The 18008-nt window shown below is 42.6% G+C and overlaps 1 gene segment (V, D, J or C); it reads right to left on the bottom strand.

The window, feature by feature from the left end:
* Positions 1 to 5654: 5654 nt before the first annotated feature.
* On the bottom strand, positions 5655 to 6449 carry LOC146682434 (Ig kappa chain V region 120-like). The segment is given in 2 exon segments: positions 5655 to 5977; positions 6440 to 6449. Coding segments are annotated over 2 exon segments (333 nt in total).
* Positions 6450 to 18008: the final 11559 nt, after the last annotated feature.

Raw genomic sequence — 18008 nt, 5'->3', positions numbered from 1 at the left:
TATATTGTGTATCTGGAATGAATTTTAGGTCTCTACGTCCATCCCATGGGGAATGGGAGCAGTAACAAAGGTGTTGCGTTTATATTTTTGTTGAGTGTATATCCATATATAGAGTGCTGTGGAGAGGAACCGGAGTCAAGGGCAGCCAGGGGAAGGTCTGAGGGAGGGAAGGTCCAAACTCCTCTTCACACAATCAGTGACTCACGTTTATCCACTCAGGGTCCATAGGGAAAGAAAAAAGGCCAAAGTCCAGGGAATCTATACGCAAATAGAGATTGATGTTAGTGAGGAGCACTAGGAGAATACAAGGAAATCACGAGGCGAGCTGGATTACACTGACGGAAGTAGCAGAATGATCCAGCGCGAAATCAGACTCCACTGAGACCTTAAGTAGTGTGGGAGCAGTCAATGATGATGGATGGCAGGTGAGTTACTATCCATGACAGGTGATAAGGCTGCACAGAACAACAGATTTTCCATCCACAATACGAGGTTAGTCATTAATATACTGCAACAACATGGGAATAGAGCAGCTGCGAGAGAATTCAATATTAATGAATCTATGGTATGGAAGTGGAGGAAAATTTACAACTACAAGACAGTATGCTTTTTCTGTTGTGACTGTCTGTGACTGCATGAAGTGTGTTGGACAAACAGTGAATGATTTTGTTGAGTTTGTTTGTTTCAGAGTCAGAGAGCCGTGTCTCTCTACAGTCAGAGGTTTTTGTACGGCGCCTCAATGAGTTTGTATCACTGTGGTGGACTTTTGGTGGAGGAACCAGACTGCAAGTTGGAAGTAAGTTAAACCTAAAGCTGATTTATTTTATTTTTAAAAAAATTTTTATTCCTTAATTGGAAATTGTCAAATGTTAATGTTTAGCTTTCTTATTAATATTTTTGCTCGAAAACACAAACTCACATTTGGAAATTTATATGTGAAAGGTTATTACAGTGAATAATTGAGAGTGGGGTAGTTCACAGTATGAATGATTATTTCTAGTTTCCATGTAAAGTTTTATTTTGTCGGCTTGTAGGTTTAGTTCAGTCTAACAGAGTCAGAGAGCCGTGGCTCTCTACGGTCAGAGGTTTTTGTACAGCGGCTCAATGAGACCAGTGTTCCCAGTCCTGATGTCAATCACTGAGTCTTTCATGCTGTTTTTCTTCTGTCTCTTTGTTTCTTTTTGTTTGCAGATTTTAAAAGAAATAAACACATCAAATGGTCATATTTTCATCTCATAATGACAACAATCAGAGCAACAATCTCCTCTAGTTTCATCCTTTTGTGTCTGCTGTAAAGCTGATATTTCAACCTTTTAAAACAATAAAAATGTAACGAGGAAACATGTTCTTTGACTCTGTGAGTTTAATAAATGCACATTAAAAAATAAAGAATTTGAAATTTTATTTAAACAGACCAAAATAAAAATATCAACAAAAGACACTGAGTGTAATGGGCAGTGAAAATGGTTAAATATATTTTTAAACCCAAATATTTTTATAAGATGTTGAGGTCATGTCAACCATAGATTATCTGTGTGCTCTTCATAATTTCTAGTCTCAAAGCTGTGATCTAAAACCTAATATTTGAAATTAAAGAGCAGGGTGTCGTCCGTATTCAAATCAATTCAATTCAATTCAATTTTATTTATATAGCATCAAATCTAAACAAAAGTCACCTCAAGGCGCTTTATAGATACAGAGAAAAACCCAACAATAATGTGACCCCCTATGAGCAAGCACTTTGGCGACATATGAGAGCATGAGGGTGGGAATGTCACGGTCTGGCTGGGGCAGACCGTATGTGTTGCAGAGGAGGACTCAAACGCAGACCAAAACGTGGTGTGGATTAACAAAACAAGCCGTTTATTGAGGCTAGCAACGAGGGTACAAAATAATAGGGCATCGGTGAAAACTAAACAATAACCTAAACTGGGTGAACTAAAACAAAACATGAAAAACCTTAACCATAGTGAACTGACATGGGTACCTGGAGCGGAGACATGAACAGCAGGGTGAACAACAGCAGGGTGAACAACAGCAGGGTGAACAACAGCAGGGTGAACAACAGCAGGGTGAACAACAGCAGGGTGAACAACAGCAGGGTGCACAGGGAAGGAGCAACAGCGAAGTGAACAGAGAGAACAGACGACCTGACAACGAATGACTGAAAGCACACGGACTAAATAGACACAGGAGGATAATGAGGAAAGTGGGAACACATGGGGAAACAGCTGACACACATGAACATAACGACGTGACAAGGGGAGCGTAACAGTAACAACATAGAACCTAGGGACACAGGAACCCTTCAAAATAAAACAGGAAATCTAATGAAACGCAGACCTAACAACATAAGACAAATAGATAAGAAACACACGAAGCGAAGGGCAAGGGAGACTTCACAGGGTATGACAATACAAGGGGGAACTGATAAACAGATGCACATAGGAAACATAATAAGCTAGAACATACACTAACAGCATCAAAAGAACTGAAACTCAAAACACTGGGTCATAAGACCCAGGACCGTGACAGGGAATGGATGTTTCTGTGTGTGCCTGTTTGTTTGCGTCTATATGTCAGGTCGGGTACCCACACGTCTCTGGGGACATCTCAGGCCCTCCAAGGTATGGAGGCCTATCTCCCCCAGCTCACGGGCGCGTCACTGCAACCCCCCCCCCCCCCGGCTTCTGCTCCGCGGCTGCTGAGTGAGCCCTCATCTGGGACTCTCCTCAGCTCTTTCCGGGACAGTGGCGCGGCTGCCCCTCTGTTGGTCTTCCTTGGTCTCTTGTGTTCTGGGGGCCTCTGGATGTCTGGAGTCTTGATCTCCTCCATACCTGCTTCATGCCCTGGAGGACGGGGCTGTGGCCCCCCACACACCCTCCAGCAGATCATTACATGAAGGAACCTTTTAATACAAACGCATTTATGCTCACAGGTGTACACACGGGTGCTCACACACACAAACTACACCCTTTTTGGCTCCTACCTTAAAGCACACTGTGTTCTGTTGATCTTACGTGCTGCACAATAATGTTTAATATTTAGTATTTACAGTTATATTCCCATAGATCATCATGATGATGTTGTTATATTGCTCTCTTTGTTGCTCGTTTTCTCTTTTTTCTTTCTCAACAGGTGATCCAGGTGAGTACTATGTATTATTTTGTCTCTTTGTTTTGTTGGTTTTTGTTTTTTTGCCCTTTATCACTGCTCATCTTCTCTGCTGTTTTTCTTTCCCTCTCTCTTTCTCCCTTTTCTTTTCCCCAGTCAAGTCTATCCCGTATTTAGCAAGTGAAAATGAAATAAAATAAAATAAAATAAAATAAAATAAACAATAAAAGCAAAGGTGAATCAAATAGACCAATACGGCAAGGCTGGGATGGTCCATTTGGTAAAGTAAATCCGTTTGGTACTTTTGCCATCAGAATTATTGTCTAAAGACAAAGAAAGATGCCCAACGGGACAGGCAAAAAACAAAACAAAACAAAAAAAACCTATGAGCAAGCACTTTGGCAACAGTGGGAAAGAAAAACTCCCTTTTAACAGGAAGAAACCTCCGGCAGAACCAGGCTCAGGGAGGGGTGGGGCCATCTGCTGCGACCGGTTGGGGTGAGAGAAGGAAGACAGGATAAAGACATGCTGTGGAAGAGAGACAGAGGTTAATAACAGATATGATTCAATGCAGAGGTCTGTTAATACATAGTGAGTGAGAAAGGTGACTGGAAAGGAAAAACTCAATGCATCATGGGAATCCCTGGCAGCCTACGTCTATTGCAGCATAACTAAGGGAGGATTCAGGGTCACCTGGTCCAGCCCTAACTATATGCTTTAGCAAAAAGGAAAGTTTGAAGCCTAATCTTGAAAGTAGAGATAGTGTCTGTCTCCTGAATCCAAACTGGAAGCTGGTTCCACAGAAGAGGGGCCTGAAAACTGAAGGCTCTGCCTCCCATTCTACTTTTAAATACTCTAGGAACAACAAGTAGGCCTGCAGAGCGAGAGCGAAGTGCTCTAATAGGGTGATATGGTACTACAAGGTCATTAAGATAAGATGGGGCCTGATTATTTAAGACCTTGTATGTGAGGAGCAGGATTTTAAATTCACGTCTGCTGCTGTAATTTATTAATTTCAGGATGTCCAAAAAACTTCCTGAAAAGCCTTCAGTTAATCCAGAATGCTACAGCAAGAGTCCTGACAGGGACTAGAAAGAGAGCAGATTTCTCCTGTTTTGGCTTCCCTTCATTGGCTTCCTGTTAAATCCAGAATTGAATTCAAAATCCTGCCCCTCACATACAAGGTCTAAAATAATCAGGCCCCATCTTATCTTAATGACCTTGTAGTACCATATCACCCTATTAGAGCACTTCGCTCTCGCACTGCAGACCTACTTGTTGTTGCTAGCGTAAGGTGGTTTAAGGTAGAATTGGAGGCAGAGCCTTCGGTTTTAAGGCCCCTCGTCCTGTCCTCCTTCTCTCACCCCAATTACTCCCCCCCACCCCCCCAATAGAACCATAGAGCATTGTATGGTTGTTGACTTTTTTTCTGTATGTATTATTGTAGGGTGTACCTTACAGCAGCGGTCCCCAACCCCTGGGCCTCGGACCGGTCCGTGAGTCATTTGGTACCGGGCCGCGAGAGTTGAGGCTCAGGTGTGAAATGTATAGTTTTCAGGGTTTTTATCGGTTTTCAGCGTTATTTTGTTATCGTTTTTATCGTTAACTCGGTTTTCCTTGGTCTTTTCATGTGTGTTATGAATAAATCTCCTTTTTTTCGGTACCGGTACTAGTTTTATTTTGTTGTCTTTATCTGCGACACCTTAAAGGCCGGTCCATGAAAATATTGTCGGGCATAAACCGGTCCATGGCGCAAAAAAGGTTGGAGACCGTTGTCTTACAGTATAAAGCGCCTTCAGGTGACTTTTGTTGTGCTTTGGCACTAGATAAATAAAACTGAAACTCAATTTATTAGTAAAAATAAACCTGTGTGTGTGTGTGTGTGTGTGTGTGTGTGTGTGTGTGTGTGTGTGTGTGTGTGTGTGTGTGTGTCCTCAGTGAACTGTATCAGTCTCTGCAGTATCTTCCAGCTGCAGCAGTCACTTCAGTTTCTGTTCAGTCTGACTGAGGGAGGTTTTTGTACGACTGTTTTTCACTGTGTGAACACATACTGACTGTTAGGATAGTGATAACTCTGACAGTAATAAACTGCTGCATCTTCAGCCTGGACTCCACTGATGGTCAGAGTGAAGTCAGAGTTTGATCCACTGCCTGTAAAACGAGCTGGAATCCCTGATACTCGAGTGGTAGCAAGGTAATGAGGAGTTTAGGAACTCCTCCATCTTTCTGTTGGTACCAGGCTAAACGATCTGAGCTGTAAATATTCTGACTGGTCGTACACTTGATGGTGGCAGATTCTCCCACAACTACTAACGTTTTCTGTGCTTTTGGAGTATTTCGTGATCTCTTAATTTGTAGCAATACACTCAATATATATGCTGTGTGTGTGTGTGTGTGTGTGTGTGTGTGTGTGTGTGTGTGTGTGTGTGTGTGTGTGTGTCCTCAGTGAACTGTATCAGTCTCTGCAGTATCTTCCAGCTGCAGCAGTCACTTCAGTTTCTGTTCAGTCTGACTGAGGGAGGTTTTTGTACGACTGTTTTTCACTGTGTGAACACCCACTGACTGTTAGGATAGTGAAGACTCTGACAGTAATAAACTGCTGCATCTTCAGCCTGGACTCCACTGATGGTCAGAGTGAAGTCCGAGTTTGATCCACTGCCTGTAAAACGAGCTGGAATCCCTGATTCTAGAGTGCTAGCATAGGTAATGAGGAGTTTAGGAACTCCTCCATCTTTCTGTTGGTACCAGGCTAAATAGTTGTTGCCATAAACATCCTGACTGGTCGTACACTTGATGCTCACAGTTCCTCCCACAGCAGAGCTCACTGCTCCAGGCTGAGTCACTGTGATCTGTCCTCTGGACTCTGAGGACACAGAGACAAAAACATAAAGCAGCTTCATGGTTTTGTGGGCTTCATTTCAGAGGGACAGATGTTGATAGAGGAGAGGAGTTTGATTCTCTGGACTTTACCTGTGAAGCAGCAGCAGAGGAGAGTCCAGATGAGGACGCAGATCAAAGTCATGTTTTTGATGAGGAGGATTTCTGTGGCTTCTGTTGTGATGAAGGACAGCTGTCAGTCATCCAGTGTTCAACTCTCAGGACTATAAACTCTCCCAGAGCACTGGAGCATGGTGCTGCTGATGCAAAGTGCCTCTATGGAAATCATCTGACTGACTCCAGCAGGGATGTTGTTTGTCAATGAATCAAACACTTCATGATATTGACAGAAACAAAGGTGCTCATTTCAGTATCCAGTTAGACTTATTAAAGTGGAATTATTTTTCTGAATGTCTCTTTTTATTTAACTCTTCTGCCCTCATCAAACTTTCCACCATGTCGACACCTTCATATACAAAAATGTACATTCAAAAAATTTGCCATAAAGTCCCCATATGGCAATATTTTTTCTCCTTTGTTTTCAAAAATAAATTGAGCCCTTTTCCAATTTAAATAATTTTCACAGTTTTAACCCTTTAAATGCCACTTTAAACAGTTTAATCTTTATTGAAAAAACTCTCAAAAACTAAATATTTTCCATATAATAAATAGGATGGGGATGGGACATTGGTGTTTATTAGTGTCTTGGACATGTCAAAGTTGAGCAACAAAACTGATTTTATTGCTTAATTATTAAGTTATTTATGAAAAACAAAAAAGCTGAAAAAATATTGTTGTATGAGGATTTAATGCCAGATTCTGTTCTTGTACATTTTGGTCCACAAAGGTGTCGACAGGGTGCAAAATGCATCAACAGAGTATGGATGACACGTAAAAGTAAAAGACACCAGATTTCAAAAAACTTGACCAAAAAGAAGATTTCCTTCAAAAATCCATGTCACAAGTTATAACACAGCCAAAATGATCACAAAATTTAAAAAAGTATAAAAAATGCTTTAAAATGTGAACATCTGCTGATCCTGTTACAGTCCCTAAATTTATGGCTCAAAGAATGAGAGGATGAGATGAGATGCCACAAGGCTGCTGCTGGTCTTTTAATAAAGCTTTTAATAAAGGGGATGTAGCTCCTCCCAAAAGGACAGATGGAAGCAAAAGGAGGAAGAAAACCATGAAAAGTTCCAACAGGGCAGATTGTTAAACATCAGGTGTAGTAAAAAGGTTGAATGTGTTCTTATGTCCACATCTAATGTGAGTCGAGCTGTTTGGGTCACGTCAGCGGTCGATGAACCAGCTGCTCTTCATAATTTCTCATCCTGAAGCAGTTCTTTGTCCTGCATTTGATTCTGATCATCACATTAAAACTATATTAATAAAGAGATTCAGTGACATAATTAAAGTACATGGTATCATTTGCATGGAGAACTTTACCAAAAACAGGAGCAGAGAGAAAACAGTCTGTATCTCTTGTTGTCTAACAGTGAATTACTATGATCCCATTTTCATTGCTGACATTAATGCTAACAATAATTTAAAATAGAACATAAATACTCTCAAATCAGCTGTGTTAATGTCTGTGAAGGTTCTCAGTCATCCAGGTCATTGTAGTCAAAGGACCTTGCAAAGAAATTGTCATTGACAACATTGTCATCCCCTATGTAGCCGGTGTATCAGAGAAACTCAGGAGAGTTTCCTCCAAGCATGACATCCCGGTATATTTCAGACCCAGCAACACGCTCAGACAAAAACTGGTTCACCCGAAAGACAAAACTCCAAAACACAAACTTAACAATGTGGTGTATGCTGTACCAACACGCTGTACAGTGCAGCGAGGAATGCCCAGACCTCTACATCGGAGAGACCAAACAGCCACTTCACAAGCGCATGGCACAACACAGAAGAGCCACCTCCACAGGACAAGACTCAGCAGTCCATCTGCATCTTAAGGACAAAGGACACTCTTTCGAGGATGCCAATGTTCACATTTTGGACAGAGAGGACAGATGGTTTGAAAGAGGAGTGAAAGAAGCCATCTATGTCCACTGTGAGCGACCATCTTTGAACAGAGGCGGTGGTTTACGACACCAACTCTCTGCCATCTATAATCCAGTTTTGAGATCCTTCCCAGACGCCTTAACGCCCACTCACATCCTGGGCCATCTGACCTCAGGAAATCACATGATAAGGTGGGGCCAGGTTTCACAATGAGCTCACCCGAAACTCTGGCTGATTGGGACCCACACCCTCTTTCACGCCTTGGCTCAGGCGATTAGAGGGATCATCAGGGGGTCCTTTTGTCCCTCTTTGGGGGGAAACTCCCACTGGGTTTAAATCTGGGACCCTTCGCCATTTGACCTTAGAACTGAAGAAGCTTCTCGGATGAGAGGTGAAACATCTTCAAGCAACTTAAAGAAGTCCAGACGCTTTTCTTTGCAAGCTCCTTTGTCTACGATGACCTGGATGACTGAGAACCTTCACAGACACTGGCCTCTTAACAGCTGTGAGCAGAGAGGCAGGACACATATGCAAACACACAGAGTCAGTCATCTTTCCTCATCATGTCATCCTGTGTCATGTGTTCAGAATCCTTCAGTCAATACAACACTGTTTTCCTTTTTCTTTTTTTTTTTAAATTTAAGTTTAATTTAGTAATTAAAGATATTCCAAAACAGGAACATGTATATTTACTTAAGTATCCAAATCTCAACAATATTTTGTCAATTTGTGTTTAAAAGGTTAAACTTGAACAATTATTCTTTTCCTAATTTCTTCCATAATTTACTTTCAGAGAGTGTGTGATGACTCATGCTTTGGTATTTATGAATATAAATAATTATAGAAAGATTTACATATAAACATTATTGTTACATTTCTTGAAAACGTATCACTGTGGTGATCGCAGCCCAAGGAGGTGAAGCCTCTTTGGGCATCTTTTCATCTTTGCTTTGTGGTTTTAGCCTTTACATTTATATTATTAACTGGTAATTTAGTGTCAATGCATTTCAGTGTAACAGTGAAGTAATGTAACAAGTAATGTAACTAAGTACTTTCTCTGGCAAGGATTTAAGTAATGCTCTGCATTACTTTTGAACATGTGTGATACATTACTTTCTTTGAATAATCACCCGAACACTGCACACTGCACTATTTACCTTCTCACTCTCTAATTTCTCCCTTGATTTTTCACTGCTTATTAATGAATGAAACAAATATTAAATAAGAACATTTTTGGCTTATTTTGTGTTGTCAAAAAGGTCATACCAGTAGTTACAATTAATAAACAGCATCAAAGTAAAAGATGAAGTAATGTTGCAATTTGTACATTTTCAGACAGAATACAGCATATTATTTTCTGACTTTTAATTAATATTTTTTATATCAGTATTAGCATTATTGCTATTTGATTGGGGATCAGCCATCTGTAAAGTGTTTGGAGACTCATTGTTTTTACAAGACTTTAATTATGTTGACTTTATCAAAATAAAAATAAAAATCTAACATTTATTTAATGAAAGAAAAGTCCTGGTTTAATTCAATTTGATTATAAGTTTTGGATATCATTGCATTTTGTGCAAGTTGTCTGAAAAGCTGTGTGTGTGTGTGTGTGTGTGTGTGTGTGTGTGTGTGTGTGTGTGTGTGTGTGTGTGTGTGTGTGTGTGTGTGTGTGTGTGTGTCCTCAGTGAACTGTATCAGTCTCTGCAGTATCTTCCAGCTGCAGCAGTCACTTCAGTTTCTGTTCAGTCTGACTGAGGGAGGTTTTTGTACGACTGTTTTTCACTGTGTGAACACAGCTTGACTGTTGATAGCATGAACACTCTGACAGTAATAAACTGCTGCATCTTCAGCCTGGACTCCACTGATGGTCAGAGTGAAGTCAGAGTTTGATCCACTGCCTGTAAAACGAGCTGGAATCCCTGATACTCGACTGCTAGCAGAGTGAATGAGCAGTTTAGGAACTCCTCCATCTTTCTGTTGGTACCAGTGTAAACGGTGATTGTTTTTCCAACCAAAAACATCCTGACTGGTCCTACACTTGATGCTCACAGTTCCTCCCACAGCAGAGCTCACTGCTCCAGGCTGAGTCACTGTGATCTGTCCTCTGGACTCTGAGGACACAGAGACAAAAACATAAAGCAGCTTCATGGTTTTGTGGGCTTCATTTCAGAGGGACAGATGTTGATAGAGGAGAGGAGTTTGATTCTCTGGACTTTACCTGTGAAGCAGCAGCAGAGGAGAGTCCAGATGAGGACGCAGATCAAAGTCATGTTTTTGATGAGGAGGATTTCTGTGGCTTCTGTTGTGATGAAGGACAGCTGTCAGTCATCCAGTGTTCAACTCTCAGGACTATAAACTCTCCCAGAGCACTGGAGCATGGTGCTGCTGATGCAAAGTGCCTCTCTATGGAAATGATCTCACTCCACCAGGGACTTGGATCAATCTCATGATGCTGTTGATCAATGAATTAATAATTTCATGATAATAATGAGAAATACATCAAAACACTTTTTCTTGGAGCATAATTAAGAAGGTTTAAATCTGACCTGATTTTAGAGGAGAAATGCTCATTTAGATCTCACAATAATTTCATTAGAAATGAATAAACATTAGACTTGCATTCAAGACCGCCTAAACCAAGACCAGGACAATACCAAGACCAAAGTGTATCGAGACCAAAACAAGACCGACACCAAGACAGACCGAGTCAAGACCAAGACCGAGACAAAAAAGTCTTTAAACTGCAGCCAGATGCTGCTTCGTTTACGGGTGTCAGACATATTTATGTGTTTTTGTAATGCACTTGCACAGGTCTCCTCATCGCTGTCTACTGTCTCACTCACTTACTGACAGGACAGACGCATGCTCCACTTGAATGTCTCATCTCTCTATTTTTCACATAATGATTTTATCCTATATCCTGGCATGTGATTGGCCACAACATGGAGGGACTGGAGCATAGCTGAGCCACTGTGTGAGAGCTGAGCAGCGAAAGGAAATTAAGCGAGGAGCCGGCTCTCGCTCAATGGGAGTCGACTCTTCTGATTCACTGCTAAGCACTCTCTAATCACGGCTCCTAGAGCTCATGCTTTTGCACATGACACATTATCAAAGTGACCTGTGAGGCCACCCAGGGCTCCCACACTCCACTCTCAGAGACTCTGATGACAGACCAGCGCTAATTTTTACACTATCACTACACATCAGAGTGCAAACCTAAAACAAAGGGAAACACAAAACAAAAGAAAAAGCAATAAATCTAACAATGCTGTGATTGCAGAAATTGTGAAACTGTGAATGGTACTCATGGCCATTAATCAGTGGGCCTTGATTAGTGGTTGTTGATCAATGGTCATGCAAATTTGCATAATTATGATGAAGGTGACCTCCCAGCCCATTGTTCCTTCATTGGGCTGGTTTCATTCATTATGCAAATGTACTGTTTATAAGATTGGGGAAACCTGCAGTCAGCTGAGACTGAAGAAGCCACTTGGATGAGTGACGAAACGTTTCTCCCACTGAAAACGCTGCATCCAGATGAACAGAATCAACTTTTGGAGAAAAAGGCAATAAATGAATAAATAAAATCACATCCATCAGCTGCTCCCTACTGGAACTACTTTCAAAGATTGTTGTAGATGCATTATATTTCATTTGTGATTTTCTTTAATGAATACTTCATATTTCAAGAGTTAAAACCCTGAAAATATTTTAATGTTTGATCTGTTTGAAAAGGGCTCAAGGTTTTTAAGCGATTTTCTTAAAAAAAAGAAGAAGAAGCAGAAAAAGAAGCAGGCTGAATTAGTCATTAGTCTTTTCAGTTTGAGAACATTGTTTCTAGCTTTCATAATACAAAGATAAAATATTTAAATGATTGCTTTTACTCATTGCTTGTATCGATATTCTCTGATTTGAAGATAATTTTAGCAATAAATATGTATTTGGCCATAAAGAACTGATGATGTTAACAGTTATAAAATGGTATTAGAACAACATATAAACCTATTTTTAAAATTATCAAAATATTTTATAAAAATAAATAATGTGTGTTTCTGAGCAGATGATCTTTTTTCTCAGTTCCTCTCCAGCTGTGTGAGGTTTTTGTACGGCGTTGTATCACTGTGTGAACGGGAAGCTGCTACACTGCTGACAGTAATAAACTCCTGCATCTTCAGCCTGAACTCTGCTGATAGTCAGAGTGAAGTCAGTCCCAGATCCACTTCCACTGAAACGATCAGAAACTCCAGACTGATGGCTGGTAGCAAGATAAATTAAGAGTTTGGGAGATTCTCCGTCCTTTTGAAGGTACCAGTGGAGGCATGAGCCAACACTTGAACTGGCTTTACATCTGACAGAGACAGTCTGTCCTGGAACAACAGACTGAGCTGTAGGAGTCTGAGTCAGGACTTGTTCTCCTGATGAACCTGAAAACATGAAAAAGTGGAGAAAAGTTATTGAGACAAATCAAACTCAGAGAAAGATGATGAACATCCAAACATTAGAGGATCATTTCTCTAACATGGAGAACAGATGGAAGAAGGTCAGTGCTGCTGGTTTCAGAGTTTCTCCATCATAGCAGAACATCATTGTGGTGAACCTGGCTGCATGCTGAAGCAAAGTTTTCACAGAGAGTCTCACCCTGAACAAGGAGCCCCAGGGTGGCCAGCAGTAGAGTCAGTGACATCATCATTGTGCTGCTGGTGTGTGAGTGGCTCTGAAAGGCCTGGACAGCCACTGATCAACACTGGCCTCTTAACAGCTGTGAGCAGAGAGGCAGGACACATATGCAAACACACAGAGTCAGTCAGCTGCAGCTGTCCTGAGCTTATGAAGCTTCCCTCAGTGAGACTGAAAAATAATGAACAAATGTACAAATAAAGCAAGTTTTTCCAAAACTGTAGTGATTTATTTGTTCGACCTTCATTAGAAATGTAACCTACTCTGGTTAGTTTACACAACATCTGTCTGAACAACACATTAGTCCGATTGAACATGGCTATTTTCATGCCAGACTACACCAACCATGAGGGGCAGAGTTTCACTGTGTGTGTATATTGCAAATGTACTTCTTGCATGTATCTGGTGCATTTATATTGGGTCCACACACTTCACAGCGCTTCTTTTTTTTCCGGCTATAGCGGCAACCTTCGGTCCTTCTTTGCCGCTTTTGCAGAACGTAAAGTTTCTGACTCGTGCTCTTGTTAAGTCTCTTGGATGCCTTCCGGTAGCAAAAAACGAGGCGAAGGAAAAAAGGGGCAAAACATTTATTTTCCTTACAAAACGAAAGGTACAAAACAAATGCCTCTGGTGGGAGCTCCGTTTATATTCCCTTTGTGTGGCTACAAAAAATAACATTAAAACGGCGACGGTCAGAAAACTGTTGCTCCACGTCCTGCTTGCTTACCTAACCTTTTTTCCCTACCCCTCCGCATGCGGGCCAAATACACACCCCCTTTACGACATCTACCAACACTTTACAACAACAACAGACTAACAAAGCAGGATTAATTTATGGAGCACAGCATATTACATTATAACCTAAAATGATCAAGATTATAATAAAAACTTAAAGATCATGACAAATACTTAAATATGGCATGATGTAACTGAGTAAAATATTGGCCTGGACTTGGCTCCAACATCCTGGCCCCTAATTGTTCTTGTGAGCCACAAAACAATTACTCTTATACATACACTTATATATTGTTCAGAACAACAAATCAAACCTTCCAGATAACGAACAGGCAAATATACAAAGTACTAGAACTGCTCATATGGCACATTAATGTCCTTATTCCAACAGAAACTTCATTTTGTCTTGTTACAGCAGGAACTCTTCTTAAGCTGGAACATGTCTTCGCGGATGCGTGTATGTGTGTATGTTGAGGAGATTAGGGAATGGAGTCAGAGGTTCAAGCACATGACTCGCCGTAGGAGACCAGCCTTTACCGCTGTCTCTTGAGTGATATGTAGAAGGGGCGCTACATATCACACTCTAGCAGCACACAAAGCTTCGCCACAGGTCGTAGGAGAATGTTTTTGCTGGTTTTCACCTTGGCTTGACGAACCCGACCCTTGGCATCCTCAAACGTCTGAATCACTCGACCCATTAGCCATGAATTTCTTGGAGCGGAATCATCCACGACGAGAACAATATCACCTTGACTGATATTTCTTTGTGGCTGGGCCCACTTTTGTCGCCTTTGCAAGTCTGGCAGATACTCCTTGATCCACCGTGTCCAAAACAAATCCGCCAAGTACTGGACTTGCCGCCATCTACGCCTTGAGTACAAGTCGCTCCTGCTGAATACTCCAGGAGGTAGTGGAGTTTTGGCTTTCATCAAAAGCAAATGGTTTGGCGTCAAGGCCTCCAGGTCATTCGGATCGGTAGAGACTCTTGAGATAGGGCGGCTATTGATAATCGCCTCTACCTCACACAGCAGTGTGTGCAGACCCTCCTCATCAAGGATCTGCTGCTCCACAACGGAGCTGAGCACTTTGCGTATGGACCGTATCTGCCGCTCCCAAACTCCTCCAAAATGCGAGGCAGCAGGGGGGTTGAATATCCATGTGATGCCTTTAACCAACAAGGCTTCTTGAATCTTTGCATTATCCAAAGCACGCACTGCTTCCCGCAGCTCCCTCTCTGCACTTACAAAGTTTGTTCCATTGTCAGAACGCATCAACTGAACCTGTCCCCTCCTAGCAATGAACCTCCGCAATGCATGAATACAAGAGTCCGTGTCCAACGAATTTGCCAGCTCAATATGCACAGCCCTCACTGTCAAGCAAGTAAAAACAACGCCATATCTTTTGATCATGGACCTACCCCTTTTGATTTCGAAGGGACCAAAGTAGTCCACACCGACACTTGTGAACGGTGGCTCATCGGGCGTGAGCCTTTCAGTAGGAAGATCTGCCATGATCTGACTTGCCGCTTTCCCATTATGCCGTCTGCAGGCGACGCACCGGGACAAAATCTTCCGGACAGCAGCATGAGATCTTAGTATCCAGTACTTCTGCCGTACCTTTGACAGGACATGATTCCTGCCACAATGCCCAAGATCCTCGTGAGTAGATCTGAGAATGAGAGTGGCTATATGCTGATCCTTAGCCAAGATTGCAGGGTGTTTTAACTCCTCTTGCATGCTAGATCTGCTCAATCTGCCACCCACTCTCAGAATGCCATCCTGTACAACTGGCGACAACTGACAAAGAGGGCTATCCTTTGACACTGTCTTTCCTTGTTGCAGCTTGGCAATCTCTTTGCCAAACCGCTGCCTTTGACTGAAGCGCACTATCTCCACTTCCGCCTCGGCCATGTCACTCACAGAAAGTGGCAAGATGGGAAGGTTAGCCTTGAAGTGTGTCATTTGCTTCTCCTGCTCCAATCTTCCATCATAGAGATTCGCTTTTAAACCCTTCCTCTTTCGAGCAAGAAGCTTCAGCACACCTTTTAATCTCAGGACCCATGCAACAGCTCTTTTAACCCGACGCCAGCTTGAGTAATGATGAATGAGCTGAGAGGTGGCGTCTGCAGCTTCTTCAACCACAAGAGCATATACTGATGCTTCTTTGACTTCTGGGTCATTACAGATTGGCTGGCATACACTGTCGGGCATTTCTGGCCACTCCATTTCTGGTTTCAAAATGAAATCTGGACCCATGATCCATGTCTTTGCCTTGAGAAAGGCACCAACACTGAGCCCTCTTGAAGCAAAGTCTGCAGGATTGGCCGAGGTGTTCACATATCTCCACTGAGAGACAGCTGATCTATCCTTGATGGCAGCAACTCGATTGGCAACAAACGTACGAAACCTTGCTGTTTCATTCTTGAGGTACTTAATCACCGACGTGCTGTCCGTCCAAAAGACAGACTCCTCCAACTCCAACTCCAGTTCGGCTCTTACCATCCTGTCCATCTTTGCTGCCACCACTGCAGCAGTAAGCTCGAGTCGTGGTATGGTAACTGGCTTCAATGGTGTAACCCTGGCTTTACCAATAATGAAAGCACTATGTGGCTGGTTCAGATTGTTTTTTGAAACCAGATATGTGGCTATGCCATACCCCCTTTCACTAGCATCGGCAAAGTGATGAAGTCGAGCCGAAGAGATCTTGCCAAGGTTGACTGGTCTCACACATCTGTCTACCTCAAACCTAGCTAAGTGGTGTAAACTGCCGACCCACTGTTGCCACTGCAGAGACAGAGCTTCTGGCATGAAATCATCCCATGCATGCTTTGTTCTACTTAGCTCTTGCAGGATGTGCTTCACTGGCAAGATCAAAGGGGATAAAATCCCAAGTGGGTCATATATAGTGCTTACCATCGAAAGCAGTCCTCTCCTTGTGAGTGGTTTGCTCTCAACCAGAACTCTGAATTTCAGCGTGTCAGACTCCACGCACCACTGAACCCCTAAAGCTCTTTCAATAGGGAGGCAGTCCCTTTCAAGATCAAGCTCCTTGACTTCTTTAGCCCTGTCATCCTCAGGTATAGACGCAAGCACCGCTCTGCTGTTGGAAATCCACTTAGTGAGCTTGAAACCACCTGCAGCGCACAAAGCCCTGAGGTCCCGAATCAGTGAGATTGCCTGCTCTTCAGTGCTGACAGACTTCAGGCAATCATCCACATAAAAGTTCCTTAGAACAGTGTTCGTTGCAACATGGTTGAACCTCGCCTGATTGTCCTCAGCACACCTTTGCAGCGCGTAGCATGCACAGCTTGGTGAAGAAGTTGCACCGAACAAGTGAACTACCATCCTGTATTCCTTGAGGCCTTTACCAAGATCTCCCTGTGGCCACCACAAGAATCTCAACAGATCAGCATCTTCATCGGGAACCCTGACTTGATGAAACATGCCTTCAATATCAGACATGAAGGCAACTGGTTCCTGCCTGAACCTCATCAAAACACCTATGAGGGAATTGGTTAAGTCTGGCCCCTGCAACAGCTGTGAGTTCAGTGACATGCCTTGATACGTGGATGCACAGTCAAATACCACTCTCAACTTGTGCTTGGTTGGGTGGTAGACCCCATGATGCGGGAGATACCATATTCTGCTACCACTTTTACAAGTTTCTGCCACAGGAACTTCTTCGGCATAGCCCCTTTCCAGTGTCTCTGTCATAAACTTTGTGTACTCTTGATGAAACTCACTGTCTCTTAACAGCCTCCGTTTCAGGCCTTCTGCTCTTTGTACCGCCACAACACGGTTGTTTGGAAATGCAGCCCCCTTGTTCTTTAAAGGAAGGCCAATGGTGTAGTGACCATGAACCTGCTTCACTGACAGTGACACAGACTCCATAAATTGTCTGTCTCTGGCTGACATTTCCATTTTCTCAGATAACTCATGCTCAGGGAAGTCGTACTTCATTTGCTGCTGCGAGAGCTCCTCTAGCTTTGTCACCGATATCCTGTTCACCATCACCGGTGGCCACTCAACAGCTCCTCGAGCAATACCCTCTTCTCTTAGCAGAGGTCCATTAATCGTCCAGCCTAGTGCAGTTTTTACAGCATATGGGCCGTTGCCCTCACTGTTGATAACCTTCCAGGGCTCAAGCGCCTTTGGTACATTCGTGCCTATTAACATACCAATTTTTACATCAATCTGCTTGAGCTGAACCTCCTTCAAATAAGGCCATCTGTCCACATCGCTTTGTTGTGGAATGTTCTCCTTTGTTACTGGAATCTCTGCCTGTGTGAAAACCTGGGGAATCTTCAAAAAGTTGTCCTCATCCAAACCACTGACCTCGAGACCCTTAACGACATGAGTACTGATTGTCGCTTCGTTTCCCATAGTGCGGAGCAGAATGTTGGACTTTTTTCCTGTGACCTGTAAGTCCTTCATCAGCTCATCTGTACAAAAGGTTCCAGTGCTTCCTGGGTCTAAGAACGCGTATGATTCAACTGTTGTGTTGCTCCTTGAACATCTGACCTTCACAGGCACAATTGAGAGTGCACAGACTGCTTTGCCAGCCCCGGTACAACCGCATGTTTCACTGCCTGC

Source organism: Copadichromis virginalis, linkage group LG22, assembly GCF_057382275.1.
Source record: "Copadichromis virginalis isolate Kocher_CV1m ecotype Utaka linkage group LG22, C_Virginalis_male_GT1.1, whole genome shotgun sequence".
Lineage (NCBI taxonomy): Eukaryota > Metazoa > Chordata > Actinopteri > Cichliformes > Cichlidae > Copadichromis > Copadichromis virginalis.
The sequence above is the reverse complement of the archived record's forward strand: the minus strand, read 5'-3'. Positions and strand labels throughout refer to the sequence as shown.